This window comes from Melozone crissalis, unplaced genomic scaffold, assembly GCF_028551555.1.
Source record: "Melozone crissalis strain CALT ecotype California unplaced genomic scaffold, PUWL_Pcris_2 ptg000016l_1, whole genome shotgun sequence".
Lineage (NCBI taxonomy): Eukaryota > Metazoa > Chordata > Aves > Passeriformes > Passerellidae > Melozone > Melozone crissalis.
In genome coordinates, this window is record NW_026535794.1 from 19137010 (window position 1) to 19158359 (window position 21350).

A 21350-nucleotide genomic window follows, 5' to 3' on the forward strand; every position below is an offset into this window, starting at 1 on the left:
AGTGTGCCAGTGTAGATGTGTTTTCAAGTTTGGATTTGTAAATAAACACATGGTGTTTATTCAGCAGGTCAATAATCATTGAAAGATTAAGACTGCATTAAAGGCTTCTCTGTTATAAAAAGGGTATTCTTTTTACAGGTTGATTTTAGGAGATTTTAGAACTTTTTGCCTCGTTAAGGGTTTTTGCCTTTGATTACAGTTAACAAATTTCAATTTATTTGAGCTTCAATTTATTCCTTTCCAAGCAAGGAGTTCTTATGGGGTTTTGTCTGATGCTTGTCTGATTAAATGCTTTTTATCTGATTAACTTAAAAATGAGTGTGTTGGTAAAAGCTTCTAACACATTGTTTGTCAAGGAACACATAAGGAAATAGTGACTTTCAGGACACTCCAAAAGATACCACTATTTCTTCTATTGATTCATAGAAAGAAATAAAGGGTTTAAATAGTTCACACAGCAGGGGCATGAACTGGATCAATGAGGGATGGAGATCAGAGACCATTCTGCCTGTCGTCTTTCTTGATGACATCAGTGAGTAATGCTCCAGTGAACTGCAAATGACATTAATTTTTATGTATTGTTTTGTTTATGCTACAGTCTTCATATCTGGTTGTCAGCACCCGTGAACACTTGGTTGAAGCTTGAGTGGTTTTTTGGTTTGGTTTTTTATTTAAACTGAAGTGATTATGTGGCTTATGAATTTGTTTTCTTGAAGAAAAGTCCTTTTAGAAGATCAAAATAGAGAAATTATTCTAAGTTAGCTGTTAGATATTTTGAATTAAATGTTTAAAATGTATCTTTATTATTATGTAGTCAGACATTTTATGGGAGTTGACGAGAGCTTAAAGGATAATGGGAAAGTTCTGGCTTTGAGATTGTGTGGCAATAATGAAAAACCTACCATTTTATTTGACTGCAGGGTACTGGACAAACCACAGTGGCATGACTTACTTCCATGCAAGCTGGGAATATGGTTCTGTCTCACAGTGAAAGCTTTACCTCAGTTATTCCAGGTAACAGTAATGATGTTAAATTGTGTTACTTAATTTTTCTTGATGGTGTTATTATGCATAATCAGATGTGTAGCACTTGTTCTTAATTAATTTTTTGGCTCAAACGCATAGCATATATATACATATATATATATATATATATATATATATATATATATATATAAAGAAATTACTCTTTGGAGGCAAATTTGATATCAAAAGTTCATGGAAATATGAATGTATTTTAAATGCATATTAAGCTTAACGAGCTAGGGAAGCAGTTTCTGTTAGGCAAAACTACAGAATAAATGATGGGAGAGGGTTGAGGGGGAGATGGATATATATCCATCTAATTAGGAATACCAATATTTAAGTGATGTTAACAAAAGTACTTTAATCTCAAATCAGCAAATGCTGTGCTTTCATAGCAAATTTTAATATGCCATTTAAATTTGGGATAACAGTGAAATTACTTTTTTTAATGGAGTTTCTTTCTTTAATTCATTGGATAATGATACAAATTGATACCTGAAATTGCTGAAGTAAAATAAAGGTATGGTTGTCATTTAGAAACATCAATGTGGCAGCCTTGCTCATAGTTATTGTGTTTTAATCAAATACTATCAACAGTAAAATCTAGCTGGCATTCAACCAATGGAAGTATTGTCAGATTAGTTACCAGAATAACTTTTTTAATATCACTTGCTCTTTCTTGGCATCTTCCTTAAATACAGTATTTTGTTTTTAATACCTTTGTCACTGGTAATAAGGATCAGGCAATGTGAGATGGATTTTTCTTTGATTTACAGAAATATTGAGTATTGTTTTAAAAGTATAAGTAGTACAAATGGCATCAGTATTTAGGGTTTGTCTCTGTTCAAGCTAAAAAAGACTATAGTTATACTTCCTACTCTCTTATTTAAACCCTTCTAAAAGTTACAAATACAATAATACCTGGTCTTCCAGCATCCATTTTTATAGCTTTTAACTTTTCCTACAAACAGAGGCAAAGTTAATCTCTCTCTCGCTCTTAAAATTTTCATCGGAACTTTGGGGCTGTTTTATTAAAAAACCCTTTATTTTTACAAGTTTGTAAAGCAAGTTGATTATGCTTAATCAACTGTTGTGTCCAAATTAAGCTTTGATGTTTGTTGCTCATCAAGGTGAGTCAGATAGAAAATAATTAGGATCAGCAAACTTTGTTGCTGCATTTTTGAAACTTTATTCATAATTATAGTACTTCTCCTTTTGCTTTAATTGCAAAATTTTTTAAAAATCACACAATATAGTAAGATTAGTGAATAATTGAAAATTAGAACTTTTTATGGCTTATTATAATTTTTATTATATTAAAATAGTGTTATGTCAGTATAGTAGGTTTCAGGTTTGTTCAAAAAGCAGCCCCTATGCCTGTCAGAATTGGCAGAAAATAAATAGAACAAAATGATATTTCATGCTTTGTTGGACTTAGCCCTTGTTTGGATTCCTATTCCATTGACATAATAGTAGGGAAAAAAGCTGTCCAGTAACTCCTGGAATATTTGAGACCATTAAGCAGGAATTTGGTAGCAGGGAAAGCATGTTGTAGAGGAATTCAGAGCAGGAAGGCTTTGAAGCAAAGAGGAAGGAGAGAGACAGGGGTTCTAGAGTAAAATGGCCCATATAGAAATGACACTACTGCTGAACTGCAGGGTTTGTTTTGTTGTTGTTTAATGTGACCTACTAGTTACATGAGTTAAAATGTACCAAACTATAAATAATCTTCAATGTTAAAACTATTCAGGACTTCAGGTGACTGAAATAAATTATTCTGGCTTATTATTTATTAATTAGTTAACAATGCTTAAAGAAGTATCACCTTTTCTGAAGAGCATAAGAGCAGCTGGAGCTATGTTCTGAAATGACAGTTGAAAAGATATCTGGTGTGTTGTAACCACCTTGACAGAGAGACCTCTGGGTTCTTTTTGATTTTGATGTATATTTAACATTTTGGCAAGATCTGCCTTAATGACCAACATGGAGCTAAAAGTTATCTGTACTTGTAAGATTATACCCTGGTACAGAGGTCCTGTTTTAAATCTGAGTGCTTTATTCTTCAGTAATACACAGGCTTGAGATTTCAGGGTACTTAATACTTTTAATAAAAGTAAAATCACTAAGGCAGAAGATGAAGGATCCTACAGATACTGAGTAGTGTTACATGTCATGTTGCAAGTGGTTGACATCAGGATGGATGCCACAGATTTTAGTTGTTTATTGTTTTAATCTAAATTATTTCTCCAGTCATTTAAGAGCCAACAAATAATTTTCAAAATCTGTCATTCAGTTGCAACAAATCCAATTGTAGATGAATTTGTGAAAATGCATCCATATTTAAAGGAACCATGTTTGGGACAGAAAAGGGGAAAAGTTAGCAATGCTTTTAGGTGAATGTTGCTCTGCCACTGAGTTTTTCAAAGCCCTGCCAGTAAAACAGCTGAACTGTTTCCTCAAACTAACAAAACAGAAGCACATGCCTGTAACAGACACAAGTTCTTCCTCAGAGGAGACTTTATTAAAAAAATCCCAAAACTAATCAAACATAACAGCATAACAACAATAGCAACAAATAAAACTTTTTAGCCCTTCTTGTATTGATTTTTTTTTTTTTTTTGCCTAGCATCCATCTCTCCCCCTATTAGTTAATGTGAATATTCTTCTTGCAACAGCTGTGTCTGAGGATTCAGGCTGCTGAGCTTCTGCTCATGCCTGGCTCTCATTTATCCAATTGAGTGTCTTTCTCCTACTTCCCTTCCTCCTTCAAAATGTCAGATTTCAGAAGGAGGCACTTAAAATAATTAAGGTGGGCCTTCACTAAAGAAAAATGCTTTGTTTGCATGCCCTTGTGATGGCCTATGCCATTTTATTGTAGCCTGCATTTTATGTCAAGAAATTGGAAGAAAAATGTGTGAGGGGAGGATGAGAGAAACTAAGAAAATGAGCAGGTTTTTTAAACTGTTGAAAATTGTATTTTGAGAGAAACTACATAGATTTTTATATCCACACACTGAGTTTAGTTAAATTTAGGAGTGAAAACAGCATTTTAAAGTTTGTTTGAAGAACCGAAGAGAGAAAAATACATAAAATGTATCATAAATCAAATATGTGTGCTGTGAAGGAAACATTAAGTGGAGTATAAATTACATTGCCTATTACCAAGTTTAATTCTTATAATGTAGGATAAGAAAAAGAATGAAAATTGTTTCTAAGGCCGTCTTGGCTAATGCTTTTATGAGAATGAAAAAAACAATGTATTTAAAAAAAAAGAGAGATCAAAAACCCCCAAAAACTCAATTAAAATGCTTGTTGAAACAGAAATTTCTTCTTGGAATGAAATAAACCAGCTACATGTGGTGTGCAAGAATTTCAGTTCAAATTGTGTATGTAATACAGTTGTGTTAAGTGTACGTATGTTTTGAGGGAGAGCTGCCATAAGTAAATTGCAGTTTATTCCAAAAGCAGCTGACTAGAGGATGGGTTATTTTGGATGTCTGGACATATAGCTTTAGAAAAGTGGTCTTTTTGAAAAATGTTTTTAATTATTCTTCACAAAATTTTTCCTTCAGAAAACAGAAGATAGGCATGTTTCTTAGTGGTCCTGCCGACTTTACTTCCACACTGGTGTGGTGAAGTTTAGCAGTGAATGTCTTTATTTTTACACTGACTGAATTGTGAGCCTGCTGTTGTCCTGAGGGTAATGGAGCAGAAAGCATTTTTATTTGTTTCAACAGAAATGATTTCTTGTTAAGAAAATAAAGTTTCCTTCTTCTATTGTAATCCTGTAGGTGCAGAGCACACACCCTCACAGTGAGCTGGTGGGAGAACTGGTGGCTCACCAGTAATGAGAAGCCAGTTTGAGCTCAGTACATAGTTGCACTGGATATTATAACCTAGTGAGATTATCAACAAAGCTTTCAATTACAATTGAAACTTGTGTTTATAAAGACCTTTGTGTAGCTCAAAGTGAATTAAAACAAAAAAGCCAGTAATTTATTTTTATGTAGACTACCAGATGGTAATTACTGTAGCAGATTTAGTAGTCTGGAATAGATTCAAACTAGTGACCCAGAGGTGTTTAATTTCTTGGCATTTTTTCCTCAGGTTTTCTTTTAATCCATGATCACAATTCAACACCTGTTTAGAGATGGTTCAGCTTTGGCCTTAAACGGATTGGCAATGTGTCATTAAACTCAAGAAGCTTTGCCAGCAGGGCATCTCCTTTGGCAAGTTAGCTTCCAAGCAAGATTTGATTAGGTCAGCAAATGTATTTGTGAGTTGTTTCTGTCTTCACATGTAGTCGACTTTATATGAAATTGTGTGAGATTAAAACAAAATCTATTGCATTTAATAACATATGCCTTAAAAAAAAAAATTATTCAAGTCAGTAAGGTTAAATATCTCTCTATTTCCCAGCTTTACTGGGTTTTGAGGGTTTTGACATGTTCCAATTTACTGTAGAGCACCAGTGTTGGTATAATTTGTGGGGAGCGAGCAATTGCAGGATGTGTGGCACGAGTGATTGCCCATTTGCTCTGTTTCTTGCTATTTCACAGCTGTTGGGAGAACCAAAGTAAGGATGAAGCTCTTGACCCTGAGGTCAATTAGAAGCTTAGAAGCAGGTCAGAGGAGAGTGGATGATGAAACAAGTATTCTGGATATATGCAAGTGAGCAAAAATAATATGTGTCTAACAGGGTACTGCTTGAGGCTCTGGAGGAAGAATGTGCTGCAAAAATACTAAAAGTTTTAAATAAATGTAAGAGAGTGAAGAAATTTTATTTTAATTGCCTGCTGTGCTGTGGCAACTTCTTTATATCACTGAAAGTCCACGTCCTACCACATGAGCTGGTGTGTAGGAGGCAATACTGGCTCTCAATTATTGCTGCTGGTCTGCTGCGGTATGAGGCTTCATGGGGTGTGAAATGGGTCCCAGAGAGGCCTTGCAGCACTGACCACTGTTTCCCCTTCTGGCTGCCTTTGTCTCCCCACTGGGCACATGGAGTTCCCAGCAGAGCCTGCAGTGGCACAGCCAGCTGCTGGTCACACGGTGCCACAACTGCCCACGGCTGCACACAGCTGAGGAGCCTCCCCACACCTGGGATCATTCTGCAGGCAAAGCAGGGTTTTTTGATTATAAAGGAGGAAGTAATGCAATTCCTATTTGTTTATTGGATTGCCTTTGGGCAAAAAGGTAAAAATGCCAAAGAAAAGTATAAATGATAATGTTCAACTCTTTTTAAAGCATTATTTCTTACCATAACACATTAATATCACTAGTACAGAATCCTATCCAAAGAGAATTTTTGCTTTGGTGTAATGGCTGGAATTTTTATTGCATAGAAATAGTAAATTGAAGGAGGGCTGGTGGAGTAAATTTAATTTAAATCTCTTTTTCTCTCTTTTCAATACAAATTGCTTATAATAATACTGTGCTCAAAAAGAAAAAAAATTTGGTTCAATAGCTCCATTAAAGTATTTTTTTATGTAATAAAAATTAGTCCAAAGAAAATTATTTCAGTATACTGACTTTAAGTATGCTTGTGAGAAATTTTTTTTTCAGTTAAGTGTGCATTTTGTTTGTATCAGTCTCATACCCAAATAACTAAAATGTGAACTATTTCTATCACAAAATCTGAAATTAAGATTCTCATACAGCAAATTGTTTCAAATTGTTTGCTTCTTTTTCCTAATCTCCAGTTTCTTTTGAAGTAGACCAGAAAGCCAGGAGAACTTAATATTTACTGGAGAGGAAAATACCCAAACAACAAAAACCCAAAAACCACAAAGCAAACAAACCAACAAAGCCTCGTCACCCTCCCCAAAAATCAAGGAGAAACCAAAATGACTGAATCTTACTCAGAATGGAAGTTTTTACTTATAGAATTAGTACAGTTTGAATAAACACTGTATCTTTTGATTTAAAAGCAACAAACAAAAAAACACCTAAAACCCCAACCAAGACCTCAAACCCTAAAACAAACAAATGAAAGAAACCCTTCAAAGTTCAGAATCAGCAATTTCTGTATTTCTGCATAACTCAGGCTCAGCTTTGGACGATCTCAATTTAATAACATGAGATGATACTGATATAAAGGGAGAAACTATATTTTCAAGAATTTTTCCGTATTCTTCATTCTTATTTGTGATTAAATATGACAGTAATCACAGGACTTTCCTATATGTGACAGTTTGAATATAATTTCGAAAAATAGCAGAATTTTGCATTTCAAATACATTCTTTTTTTCATTCTGTTCTTTTTTGGAAAGTATATATATAATAAACTAGCATATATCAGCCCTCTTCATGTTATACTGCTTTAGTGATGAGAAGAAATAATGTATTTTTTTTGGTGAGATTTTTGAAAATGTCTTAAACTCCTGCAAATGAGAACATATTTCTGATTAGGTGAGATGGAGTTTTAGTTAGAGCTTTGTATTTGTTTCTCTTTTCTCTGTATCTTTCCACCCCAGGAGTACGAAATTATTACTTTTCTTACCTGTATAATGTCTTGAAGGTGAAGTATACATTAATGTTAAATGTTGATGTTTTGAGATACAAAATTGTTACTGAATCATGGGGAAGGAATATTAGATTGGAAGAGACTATATCTGTATTGTCAGTGTCTTTAGGGCCCTAAAATGCTTGTATTGGGACAAAATGACTGCTTATATATATCTCTTCGGAAAAGTAAAAAATCTGAGCATAAATCTATTTTGAAATACTTACACTACCAAAACTGAATATTCTTGAAAATTAATATTCCTGTTTAGACTCATTGAAAGCTAATGAAGTATGAATTGAAAGGGGCTTATTCACATTAAGGCAGAACTTTTCTTCAAAGAACTTCCTATGTTAAATGTTTTTCCAGTGGTTTTTCATTTTGACCTATAAGGTCTAATTCACATAAAATTTGTGTCTGTGATTACAGTCTTTACTCAGGTATGCCTTTTAATTGTTTACAACCTGTAGAGCCATTCTTATTTTTATGGGATGAATTTGATTTTCAAATCTTCAAAATCCATTTTGAGTTAAGTTTTTTGTTATTTTTTTTCCTTTGCTTTTCTTTATATGTATACATTTGCGTATGCTTCAAAGTGTGTACTTTCCCCTTTTTTTGTTATTGTAGTCACAGCCATAATGATCTTACTGATAAGATAAAAGACTGATGCTGCCTTTGTTACCTGCATATTACTCCATTTGTAGTGATAATCCATTCTATATCTATAAAGCAACAATTCCACCATATTTCATTTACGTGCTTCTGACTAGTTTTCTTTGTTGTTCAGCTATTGTGTCTCATTTTCATCTGAGCCACATTTCCAATTGTTCTGTGATTGACATGCTGGAGAGATTGACAGTTACCCCCTAGTGCCTGCTGTCTGGAGATCCCACAAGCAATAATGGATTTTACACCAGAATTTAGCATCAAATATTGGCTTTCAGTGTCAAATGGGTTAAATTTAAATGCCAGTTAATTGTAGCCATTTTGAAATCATAGCCTTAAACAAAAGTGGTTTTTGGATATCCATAAGTCTGAGTCCTGTGTATGCCACGCAACCCAAATGTCTCAAACTCAGCAGAAATGAACTATTGCATTTATGGCTGTTTCTGTTTCTTAACTTTTTGAGTGGGCCAAACCTTGACAGTACCAGGAAAGTTTTCAGTGTGGTAGGGAATTCTTATTTCAGGTAAACCAAAAAGAGAGCCAGTGCTGATACTAATTTTGTGATTCAAATATGTCTCTGTTAATGCTAATCCTGCTTTAACTACACCTTTTTTTAGCCACAAATCTACTTCAAAAAAAAAACAAAAACGTTTTTTTCCAATCCTAAAAGTATTAGCCTGTGAAACAGTCTCTTCTGTTATGTTCCACAAGCAAAAAGTTATGTAAACCTTTAAAATTATTTTTGTGCAGAGATTTCCTACATAAAACTGGCAAAAAACCCCAATACTTGCTATTTCCTGTTCCCAGGAAAAAAAAAAAAAAGAAAAGAAAAAAAATAATGAGAGGTGTTTTGGAAGGAGGTGGAACTTTACTGAACTTTTGTGGGAATTTGTCAGAGTTGGTCTTCAAGCATCTTGACCTTATCAATGAGATATCTCCAAACCACTACAAAGTTCTGCTCAGAGCTTGGTCATGATTCCTGTCATGTGCTCTCCTTCAAGTAGCTTTGAAAGGGTAGATGCAAGTGTAACATAAAGAAAAACTTTGCAGGGAGAGTGGGATGATTTCTACCATTAGGGTCAGTGATAATGACTGCTTAGCTCAGATTTTTCTTTTCAAGATTTCTTAAGGAGTCTTTTTCATGTTGATGATATCAGGTTTTGTTTAAAAATAGTTGAAATTATAAAAAAATGTTTACTACCATTTTACAATACATTCTGCATTCAAATTTAAGTTACCCTTTATCTGTAAAAAGCGGTACTGTTAGTGTAATAATACCAAAAATTATTTTTGGGTAAAAAGATCTAAGATTAGTTCTATCTAATACTATAATTAATATTTGTGTAATACAATAGACATTCTGCGTGTTTGATAAAGATAAATAACAATTTCTCTATTTCAGCTTTTCTATTATGGATTCCTTGTTTTTGAACGAGTATAGAACCCTCTTAAACTGGTGAGAGTAAGGAAACTTTTCAGCAATCTGGTTGTTCATATTGGAAAGCTTTCAACAGAAATCTATAATAACTCATTCATCAGATTTTGGAAAGGTGTACATTATTGTGGTGTATGTGTGACAGGACTTCTAGTTTTATGTGTATATTTGCTTTATAGATTTCAGATTAGAATCTAATCCTTGGAGGAAAAAAAAAGTATATTTTCAACACTTTAATAGCAATGTAGAAGTTGTTGTAAAAAAAAAGGGGGGGGGGACAAGTTGGCACATGCAGTTAGTGTTACCTTAATGAGTTCGCATTAAGGTGATTGCTGCACAGCACTTGCCTTTGTCCCTGCACACACTACTCTAATTAAAAACATCTTTTTCTGCCTTGAACTTCCAGATTGCTGATTTGAGCAAAGTGGGTGCATGCTCTCTGCAAAGCTGAGGTAGTTTCTCCAACCATTTTGCTTTTCAGGTTGTCAATGAGCATCAGAGTCTATAATATCAACGCTATTACATTTGAACCTTTATTACCCAAATTCTATGTTTTAGACTGAAAATTGCTGTAACTCAAGGAAACAAATATATCTTAATTTTTTTTTTCTGTGAGGTTAAGTGAGAACTTAAAACAGAGCCATTGCAATTACTTGTTTGTATAAGGATGCTAATGCCATTGCAACGTTTTCTTAAAGGATGCCAGACAATTATATGTAGAATATAAAGAAACAAAAATGAAGGAGAAAGAAGATGCCCTGGCTAAGGCTGAACTTGAAACACTTCAGAGTGAGTTTTTACCACTGTCTTAATAAACAAAGATGTAATACAATATACCTTCTACATTGGATGTATATGAACACTTTTCTAATCTTCTAAAATACATGCTTTATATATTTCTCTACTGCTGTTAATGTTAAATAAGCTTTTAATTTTGTGGCTGATTTTGCAGAAGGCTGCTGGTTTGCTCCTATAGAAACATACAACTCAGGTGATCAGTTAGATTATAGCAAGAAGAACATACCTTGCTAGAAATGTTGCTTTATGGGAGGGGAAGATAGCAAATGTACTGGACATTTTCAGAAGTGACCTCCTGGGTTTTTGAGCATTTTTCTATTCTCATTGTTTGTAAATTTTTTTTTAAATAATGTGTTTAATAATTCTTTTGTTTATTTTGAGTTGATGTTTGTGATAGAAAGTGACAATTATTTGAATTTCCAAAAGGATGGATGCAGACTTCAGAGGTGGATTTGTGCTATTGTTCAAATAAATATTTAAAGTTTTTATACTCTTATAAAATAAAAGACCAGAGAAGGCAATTAACATTTTCTTTAATGAAGCATTCAGAATAATTATAGGTGGCTTTTCCTTTTCTTCTTTCAGTTATTTGCTTTTCACAATGATTAAACCTACCCTCTTCTGAAGACAGTTTTAACAGTTTTTTGTCTGTGTTTGTATATGCATGCTTGCTTTATTTACTGTACTTAAGTGCATGCTTTTAAGTTCCTTTATTCTGACAAGTGCATTGAGTGCTTTGTGATAATTTAGTAGCTTGGAGTAAGACTCAGCCTTTAGGTACTTAAAATACAGCTGCATTATTTATATTTACAAAGTAGCTAAATTTTGTAGAATCAGCGAAGAGATCCAGTTCCAGCAATAATTCCCAACTTATCAGTAGCTGAATCTATTTTGGGAAAATGGATAACATTCAGCATCTCAGTGAGCATCATGGACCCTGGCCAAATCGAGCAAAATAGTGCATATAATGCTTGTTAGGAAGGCCTGCCATGATGTTCGAGATACCTACCACAAAATGGGTCCTTGAAAAGGGTCTTGACTCCGGTTATTAAAAACTTGTTAAATTGTCAGATAGTAATGTATTACCATTGTTCAAAATAGCTGGCATGCATTCCTCATTGAAACCTGGGAACTACTGTGAGTTTAAAAAGGACTAGTTCTTGAAAACAAAAGTGCAAATGAAAGTGTAACATTATTAACATCATATTGTGCACGTTCCTGTGTGTCACTGAAAGGCCACATGTGAAGTTTTAAGTATTTCCCTGCTGCCAGGTGTGTTGTGAGAGTCACTTTTTTAATTGTTACCTCCATTAGCAGTGCCCATCCGTGAGAGGCACAAGTTTGGCCTTCCAAGTCACCCCTGACCTCTCCTAAAAGCACCACCCTGTCCCCTGTCACGCTGCTGGGTGCCCCACGGCGTGACTGCCATGTCTGCCAGGGGACCCAGTGTCACTGGTGTGACTGCCATGTCTGCCAGGTGACCCAGTGTCACTGGTGTGCGTGACTGCCATGTCTGCCAACTGACCCAGTGTCACTGGTGTGACTGCCATGTCTGCCAGGTGACCCAGTGTCACTGGTGTGCGTGACTGCCATGTCTGCCAGGTGACCCAGTGTCACTGGTGTGACTGCCATGTCTGCCAACTGACCCAGTGTCACTGGTGTGACTGCCATGTATGCCAGGTGACCCAGTGTCACTGGTGTGGCTGCCATGTCTGCCAGGGGACCCAGTGTCACTGGTGTGAGCAGGGGCCAGGCCTCACTGGTGTCACTGGCATCCTGCCCTCCCCTTGTAGGCTTGCTGGCAGGGAGCAGGCAGGATTGAGAATCACCACCTGTAATCAGCAGAGTTTGAGATTTGGCATGGAATTATTTGGTCAGCCATAGCAGTGCTATAGCTGGGCAGCAGAATGAGCTGTCGGTTACTTTTTTTTCTAATAAGTAAGATTCCCAAGAGAGAAACAAGAGATGCATCCATGTTACTGTAGGCAAAAAAAAATTACATCGTTTTTAACTGAAGCTTGCAAAGCATCTGCTAAATTTGCTTATTTCATTATGTTGCTCTGCATTGTCATATCACAATTAGCATAGAAAGGTTATAAATCACCAAATGTGCATTTTGTTTGCCCCCATTCTTCTTAATTTTAGACACTATCTCTGGGATGCGAGGTCATAATAAAGGTTCTGTCTATTTAATTGAGTAAACATATATCTCATGCTGATTAGCAATAGCTGTTTTACAGTGCTTGGTTTTTTTCATGCCCTGACTGCTGGTTTGCCCCCTTGTCTGTCTGCTTTCCTGCTGAAACTGTGCAGTATTCTATAGGCAGCTTGAACTAAAACCAGAGTAAGGAAGAAAATGTAGTTTGCTGAACAGGACAGAGAGGACAGTATTGAGATGTCATTTAAGTTCTATTTTTGGGAAGGAGTGTGAAAAAATAATTTCTTGGTAAGTTAATATTATGCACTTTTGTTTTATTTTTCTGGCACTTTTGCAGTGTTTCTTATCACTTCTCAATCCATCCAAAACTGTCATTACTATCTTAATAAAATATAGCAACTTTACCTTACAAAAATAGAGCAACTTATAATACAGTCTTAGGTTTCTAGGAAATAGGGTGTTGTAGGAATTACAGGGATCTGTATATTTTAGACACAAAAGTAGAAATTGTTTGCATTACACTTTCTGATGCATTTTTCACATTTAGATGGAAGAACACAAAGTTTTATTTTTAAATGGAATTCCTTTAATTAATAAACCTTCTTCCAACTTTTCCCTCTTCTGTGGTGCCACGTGTGTGATCCCTGCATCAGGGAGTGGTTCTCTCTCTCCCAATGGATAGCCCTGTTCCTCATAGTCATGGCATGCAAAGTACAGTAGGTGTCAGCTGCACTGAATAGCATTATTAAACTGAGATGACATAGGCATACAATCTGGATAGATCACTCAGTTTTTAAATTTAAATTGCAAGGTTTGAGTAGTTATCAGGACAAATTCTAGCAGCTCTCAAGCTGTTTTTGCATGGAGTACTTCTTTCAATTATGTCCATTTTGGGGGAAACACATCTATTTTTCTTTCTTTATACTTAGCCTTGGCAGTTCTCTTACTTTTCTTCTGAGTTTGTTTTCCCTGACATTCAGCAGGAAAACTTAAATTTATTTTTAAAATATGTCTTTTTAAGAAAAGGGTGCCTGCTAAGTATTGCAGGTGAACTCTTCACTGGCATCCCAGTTAGGAAATATATTTGCATTGTAAACCCAGAATTCTTGCCATGATGTACAAGGCATCTGGAACAATCTATGGCAGGAAACTGTTTTGTTTCTAGTTCTAAACCATGTTGAATGGTATGTGGGGTTTTCTGCTTTTTTCTTACCCCCATCTTTCAAACTTTAACTCAAGTACGAAATGACAAGCCCTGTGGCTGCTTGATGAGCTGCCTTTCTGTGTCAGGCTTTTATGATGTGGTAGTCTCTCCACAGAGTCTTACAGCACCCTTACCCAAGTGCCTGCCACCAAACATCCAGAGCTGTAATGAAACCTTTAATGCATTTGATTAGGTTTGGTTAGGCTTGGTTGGTCACCCTTTTCTGACAGCTTGGAATGCAGCATGCTGCTTGCATAGCTTTGTATATTGTTTCATGAAACCTAGGGATAGGAAACATCATTAGGTCATTTAGTACAATGGGTTTATTTCAGACTCTTACAGGTGAAAATCAGTGGAAAATACTGATTCTCCTGACTTGTCTTACTGGACTTGTACCAATGGTGCACTTCAGCATTGCACTTCCTTGTTACTCAAGATACAGCACTGATCAGTAAACTTTGAGATGCCTTTTGTTCTTCATGAGTTGTTCAGATAATTAATTTTGCTATTGTATAGTTATATCCTAACTTCAGTATGAATTTCTCCAGATTTGGCTTTCAGTTGTACATTACTACCTTGTCTGTGCCTAAAAAAAATTTATTTATGTGCAGGTTTTCTTAACATAAAGCCTTTCTTGATCCCTTGATTTCTGTGGATCTTCTGTACTTGATCTAGTTTTGCACTGTATCTAGAAGTATTAGACCCTGGGTTTGTTATCTTCTGATTATGAAATCATGTTTCTTCTGTGGTTATTACAGAATCACAGGTTGTGTTATTTCCTATTGCTCTGATTGCTCATTTCAGGTTGCTTGTTCATCATAAGTGCAAGCCCTGATATCAGAAGTTCCTTGCCCAAAGTCCCTTCTAAGTACAGATGTGGCATAAGGCCCTCAACTGTGTAATTTTCAAAAACACTTTTGATTTGATTGGTCCCAGACTACCAGCCAGTCCATGTTCCTACTTCTTGTGCTTTCCTCTTCACTGTGAACCGTTTGGAATAAATTTGTAGAATCTAGCACTCTGCTGAAGGTTACTCTCCTTCCAAAGAATTGATAAATATATTGGATAATTGTGTTTAGTATTAATCTCTGCCAAAATGCAGTGTTGACATGGCTGCTGAGTAATGATTTGCTGACAGGCAGGTTCAGAGAAAATTAATTTATGCAATGCACGCTTTTTTGGTTGGTGTGGGTGTGAATGTTCTGATCACTTAATTGTTACCTCTGAAGCCTAATTATGGCAAACTATGTATCATCCATTTCACTGATTGTTTTGGCAGGCCTGCTGAAAGAATTTTGAACTTTTAAGCTTGTGTATTTCTCCCAGTTGTTTCAACTAGGCTTGTGTGATACCTCTCCCCACAAAACTTGCTTTAGACTTTATGGAAAATATTCTGCAAAAATACAGTGCATGAGGTCCATTTGAGAGAGGCATGCATGCTTCATTGTATGTTTGTTGGAAGGCAAATTAATGCTCAAATATTGGAGCCTTGTTTCTAACCCTTTTATATTTTGGGGGAATTGGAAGGTTTGGGAAGGGTAGATCTTCAGAAAAAAAGATAGAAGTCATCAAAAGCTGTAGCTTGAGAAGTCTTTTGTAGCTGAGGATGCATTCATCCCTGAGCATGTCTTCAGTCAGTTTGCTCAAAAATAAACTAGCTTGCATGTCCCAGTACAGAAGATGGATATATCTGTCTATAATTCTTGATATGTTCATATAATCCCATTGACTTTGAGTGTAGAAATGTGTACCTTTTTTTAAGCATATGTGTGTTTGCCCTGTATTTACATTGATATTGAACATAATTTGCTCCATTTTCTCAATATACTGTCAAAACTTTAGTACAATTTTTTTCCCAGACTTCTGGGTTCTTTGTGTTTTGTCTGACTGTGTTACTGTATGTATAAGTGAATTTTTCTCTTGTCATGTTTTCAACAAATTTTAATGTTACAAATGCTTTGGTTGTCTTTCATAGTTGCATAGGTAAGTGAACTGTGTTGAAAAACAGAGATCTCAGTGCAGTATCTTACTGATTTGCCCAAAAGATGTTTGCTGTCTGCCTTTTTGTGTGGTCATATTTCTTGCTTACTAATGCATGAGGTATCAAGCAGTTTGTCCCTCTGATTTTCAAGATATCACTGTCTTTTTTTGACTGTATTTTCTGTGAATTCTTTCTCATGCTTAAGCTTAGAAGCCTTACAGAGAGCTACAATTTGATGTGTCAAAATTTCTTTGCAGAAGTTCAGTGCTTAGTTTTGGTTTTATTTCTTCCTTTGTGAAGCAGTTGCTTTTTTTTGTGGAAAAATTCTCTGAGTTCTTTATTTTGAGATCAGCTAATGTGTATAATCAATATAATTTTTTCTGAAAACTTCAAAATGCAGGACCTCTGATACTTGTTATGGGAAAAGGATCACTGTTTTATTACATGGCACTTGATCCATAAAGTCTAGCAGATTCCTTATCTGACAGTATCTTAATGCATGATGTATCTTAAATAACCATTAGCTAGATACTATTAATTCTGCCAGTGATAAAATTGATGTAGTAACAAGATGGAAGAACTAATGAGGAAGTGTCTGATTATGTGCAAGTGATTCATTAGACTTCAAAACTCTGATCATGGCACCATAAACTAGTAAAATGTAGAGCCAGTAGAAGAATAGCATTGGAGGCCTTTAGAAAGATAAAATTTTGTACTTTAGGAGAGTTAACTAATTATCTGTAATGTCTGGGGATCCCAGTGATAGGTCTGTTTATATGCTGTTCAAACATAGGGGATGTAACTGCATTTCTCTTTTTTAAACTCTTAAGTTTTTAACTACACATTCGATTTTATTCTTCTGATAAAGAACTTGATAGTTCTTAGTAGGTGGAAAATACTTGTAGAAAATTAGATTTTTGCAGTATGAATTCAGGAAATTATAAAACAAAATCCCTTCTGGTAAAAAAGACTAGAACTCTGTAAAAGTTATGAGTCATGTAAAATACTGATCAATTGACATTGGACTGGTAGATATCAAACAATTTCCATTATGTTTATGATCTTGGATTCCATATGCACAAAAACCAAATTCCATTTGTTTTTTTAAATTCTGTTTAATAGACTAAAAAAGTTACTACACTGTAATTTGGCAATTAAAGTACATTATCTTCCCAGAAAATAGTAATGAGAGTAAGTTTTTAATTTACCCTGTTGAAGTCAGACTCTGTTTTACCAAGATTGTTTTGTCTCCCCTGTGTTTAGTTGCATGAGTGCCAGTAACTCTGGTTATAGTGAAGATTTGCTGGATATGGGTGCCACTGTGGTCTGACTGGGTCTCCAGCAGATACTGAGCTCACTGTCACAGAATTGAGAGGAACCTAGGAAATCTTTACTGTATGTTTCTCCTGCATTTTGATTAGGTTTGTGTGTAACAATATTAAAACAATATTTGAGACTGGAGGAAAAAAATGTCTTTTTAAAGCCTGTTCTGTTATAGTAGATGGCCTAAAACCAGCAGCATTAGAAAATGACACTAAATATTAAGGGTACACTTGTGTTTCAAAACTCGGAATCACAGCTGCAGTTGTCACTGCTGTCAGCATGATCAAACACATCCTTACTTTAGGTCCTGGTGGTGGGCAGCTGCACCAACTTCCTGGCTGTCTGTCAGGCCTCAGCAGATCCAGGATTCAGCTGTCTAGGCATCATCAGTATTTGGAAAACCTGATCCATATTCTCTTCAGGGCAAAGTGCCTGGTCACGTCGGAAGTGTCTTTTAGGCTGCCAACTGGATTGCTGATAGTGAAAAGATAACATGAAGAAGGGAGGTTTTCTTCCTGAGTATCTCCTGTGGACTTCTGTTGTTTGGCTGAAGTAGTTCCAGTGCTCTGTTTTGCTTTCTCAATATTCACCTGAAAGAGCGCCAGGGCTTGGCTGCCTTAATTTGAGGCTTCATGCCCCTAAACATAACTTCTGAAATTCCTCTGTCTAAAATACTTTAAGATATTACCATTGAACTGCTTTTATGTTCTTTCCTGTTCTAAAAAGTGGCTTTGAAAATTCTGAGGTGAAACTGTTCTTGATAGGTTATTGGGAGCCCTGTGTCAAAGGTGCTGTGACTTCAATTTTATTTATTTATTTTTTTAATTCAATATGACAGCCATTGTGGTATCAAGAGATATGCTGAACTCCTTCATCTTTCTGTATATGCATGGGAGACAGTAGAGATAAGGTTTTTTTAATTCTGGCTGAGTGCTTGTTTGAGGTTGTACAGCCATCTTCTCTAGGTGGGATTTCTCATTCCTTTGATAGTCAGCAAACAGCAGGGTGTCTTATCTATGTTAGGTCTTCCTCTGTCACTTAACTGCCTGAAGAAAGCCTAGATACTGTCTTTGATACCTCATTTTAAAGTGGAGCACAGTATTCTCTGGAAGTAGTTACAGAATTACTTCCAAAACTACAGCAAGGGTGTAGATGACCTATTCCAAGCTATGCTCTTCATTTTTAAATGTTGGTTAGAAGCATTCAGGCTTTAACTATTTGCATATTTTGATGGGGAAAATTAATAAGCAATAGGTGATGGGGTGCAAGATTCAGGAAAAGCCAACTGTCATGGGTTGTCTCCACTGTTGACTAATTCCAAGTGAACACATAGAGTGTACTTGATTATTTTGAGGGATTGAAATAAGGTGGTGAAAATTGTCATTGAAGTTAACTTCCTAGAGTATTTTTGCTGGTATCAGTGTTTGCAATGAAGAGATGGTAAACCATTGTTACTTATCCATACAAATCTTAACAGATTCTAGAAGCTGTTAAGTAAAATGAGAGTATATTGGATTAAAATGAGATAATATTTAATATATGTGATTTGATTATAAAAATTACCTTTTGAAATAAACAAAAAATTGTACCTGTGTTGTCTTTACTAATATCTGCATAGTGAGACAAATGCTGCTTTTACACTTCTGGATTTTCACTTAATTTTGAGGAGTATCTGTCATTTCATTATATTTTCTACACATCTCTGTAGAAGGCTGCTAAAAAAATCCAAATTTTAACTTAATATTTCATATATTGAAATTTGACAGGTAAAGTTAAAGATTCTTTATGAAAAAAGGTCTCTGAACAATGTACAGGGAAACTCTGAAGAGTGAAATGTTTAAAAGCTCATTTGTCATCCTGTTAACTTTCAAGATCTGTATGACTTTTCTGTTCATTTTGGACTTGGAACAGTTGTCTATCCCTTTGTTGTTTTCTTAAATACTCAGTTCCTAGGGTTTGTCAAATCTGTGGAGTCTTTTCACTGCGCTGTTTCTGCACGTATACTATTAGGAAAAGAAATTCTGCTTCAGAGTCTGCTTCAGAGTCTGCAGGGAATAGTCTTCTGTCCTCTTTAGGAATTTTTTCAAGGTTTCCATGAAAAACAGATTTTTCTCCTCTGAAGAATTAGGGCATGGTTAAAAAGGCAGATAAGCTGATCAGACAAGTGTGGTTCTTCTTTTCCTTACCCACCACCTTTAAATGACTTGGACCTTTTTCTATTTGTATGAGTATTAAGAGCAGTTTTCTACTTGCTTAGTAAATTGAAGTAGCTTGCTGAGTGATTGGGTGGTTGTAGAAACACAGTAGGAGGGAGAGGAGCACAAAGTTATGCAGTGGAGAGTGAAAAGGGGAATCAAGTGTAGAACTTCCTTCTTGGTTGCAGTGGAGTATTAAATCAGCTCTTTCAGTTTAGGAACATTTAGTCATTGTCAATACAGCATATTTTGAAAACAAGAGGAAAAACCAGAAGAGTCCCACTGGGCACACCTGAGGTTTCTGGGTGCTTTCTGAGTGTTCAAGCATCTTTCTGCTCCTCATCTTGTTCTTCCTAAGGTTCTGTCAATTGTCCATTTTAAATCTTGCTTTTGAGATCATTTTATATAGTGGAGGCATTTTTAGGTGCTGAGTTTAGGTTATTGTGGTCCTTCCTTCCTTTCTTTCCCATAAGTTTGCTGCTCTCATTTAATACCATTTGAAGGGCAGAGAGAGCAGAAAACAGTAATAATCAGTGTTAGAAATGAGGTCCAACATTTAAATCTTCTTAAATGTGTAAGTGCTAGAACAGAGCTATTTGTGGTTTGAGAAATCTGAGAATAGAGAAGCCATCTGTTGACTCAGAAGCTTCTACTTAGCATAGCTGACCATAAAGTAGTACAGAATTGTCTAAAATTCACCTTTCTAACTCTGCCAATTTCTCTGAAGCTGGCTGGACTTCAGAATCTTTTAACAGCTCCTGTGCTTTTGCCTGTACTAATCTTCTTTGCCAAGTGGTGTAGCAGTAACGAGAGCTAACTCATCTGGCCCTTTCCAGCATAGTTCAGATGGAAGAGGAACTAAGTGGGTGCATTGCCATTTACTTCTAATAAAAATAAAATTATTATGCAAAACTCTGATTCTCTTTTTAACAAAGAAATTGAAGGCACTTCCTCAGTGGAAATTTTAAGATAGGATTAAGAAATGGGGAGCTAAACCTGCTTCTGAATTATGCCTGCAGTACTAGTAGCATTACTTTTTCTTATTTTTTACTTTTGTATAGAAGAGAAGAAGCCTAAAGTCAAGAAACCAAAATTGGAATTCCCTGTATACACAGCCCTGGAATCAAGTGGGTATATACCATCTTATGATCATGGAGCTTCAATCGAAGAGATTGAGGAACAGATGGATGATTGGTTGGGAGGCAGGAACAGAACCCAGAAAAAGAAGGTAGGTTCAAAATCTTTCATGTTGTTATATATTTTAAATGTTGATTCATTTGCTTGCCTCTCAGGAAAACAGAATATTTTGTGTATACCACCTCAATATTCATATACCATTTAAGTGTGGAGAGGTATTAATTGTCTGACAGAGATATAACAGAAAAAATTATATTAATGTTCAGTGTAATTTGTGTAATGATACTGGAAATGTTGTTATAATAAGATGTCGATGATTAAGCCATATGAAAGCTCTCTTTGGTTTCTAATATAAATACTATTCTTGTTCACTGGAAATTAGTAGAACATAATGCTGTCAAGTTGTATGAGGCTTGGTTCTTTCTCTTAATTGCAGTTAATAACATTTTGCTTGCAAAGAATAGATTTTTCTCTGTTAAAAGGAAAAAGAGGAAACCTTCTCTTTGTAAAATGCAGTTGTATTGTCTTTTGATTGTAGAACCGATTACGTACTTTGTGTATTTTGTCTGATGCATGGAACAGTTCTAACAATTCAATTTAGGCCTATTGTTAAGGTTCTTTCTACTCAGAGATAAGGGTTCTTAGTGGCAGTTAGTATAATTGTGTTCTGGTAAGTTTTAGTGAATCATACTAACTTGAAAATGTATAATCTTCACGTTGGAACTGAGAATAACCGTTGTAAATGAGTCTGCTGTCTTGGAAAGTCTGCCTTCCTTGGAAAACAGGTGAGGAGGGTGTGTTTGAAGCAAAGTTGGGTTGCTTACATGCTTGATCATCTACATCCCCAAACTCATCTTCTCCTCTGACACAAATTGAGTCTGTCTTTGAATTTCCATGAAATGCAGAAATTGAATAAGACTGG

General features: G+C 35.5%; 1 protein-coding gene across 1 annotated transcript in view; it reads left to right on the forward strand.

Annotated features, from left to right (window-relative positions):
• The window catches only part of DNAJC1 (DnaJ heat shock protein family (Hsp40) member C1), a 106570-nt gene that overhangs the window by 44073 nt on the left and 41147 nt on the right, over nucleotides 1-21350 (forward strand). The window contains exons 6-8 of the mRNA XM_054273810.1: nucleotides 921-1014; nucleotides 10331-10421; nucleotides 20353-20519. Coding sequence (XP_054129785.1) covers nucleotides 921-1014; nucleotides 10331-10421; nucleotides 20353-20519 — 352 coding nt within the window. The remainder of the gene's footprint in view (nucleotides 1-920; nucleotides 1015-10330; nucleotides 10422-20352; nucleotides 20520-21350) is intronic.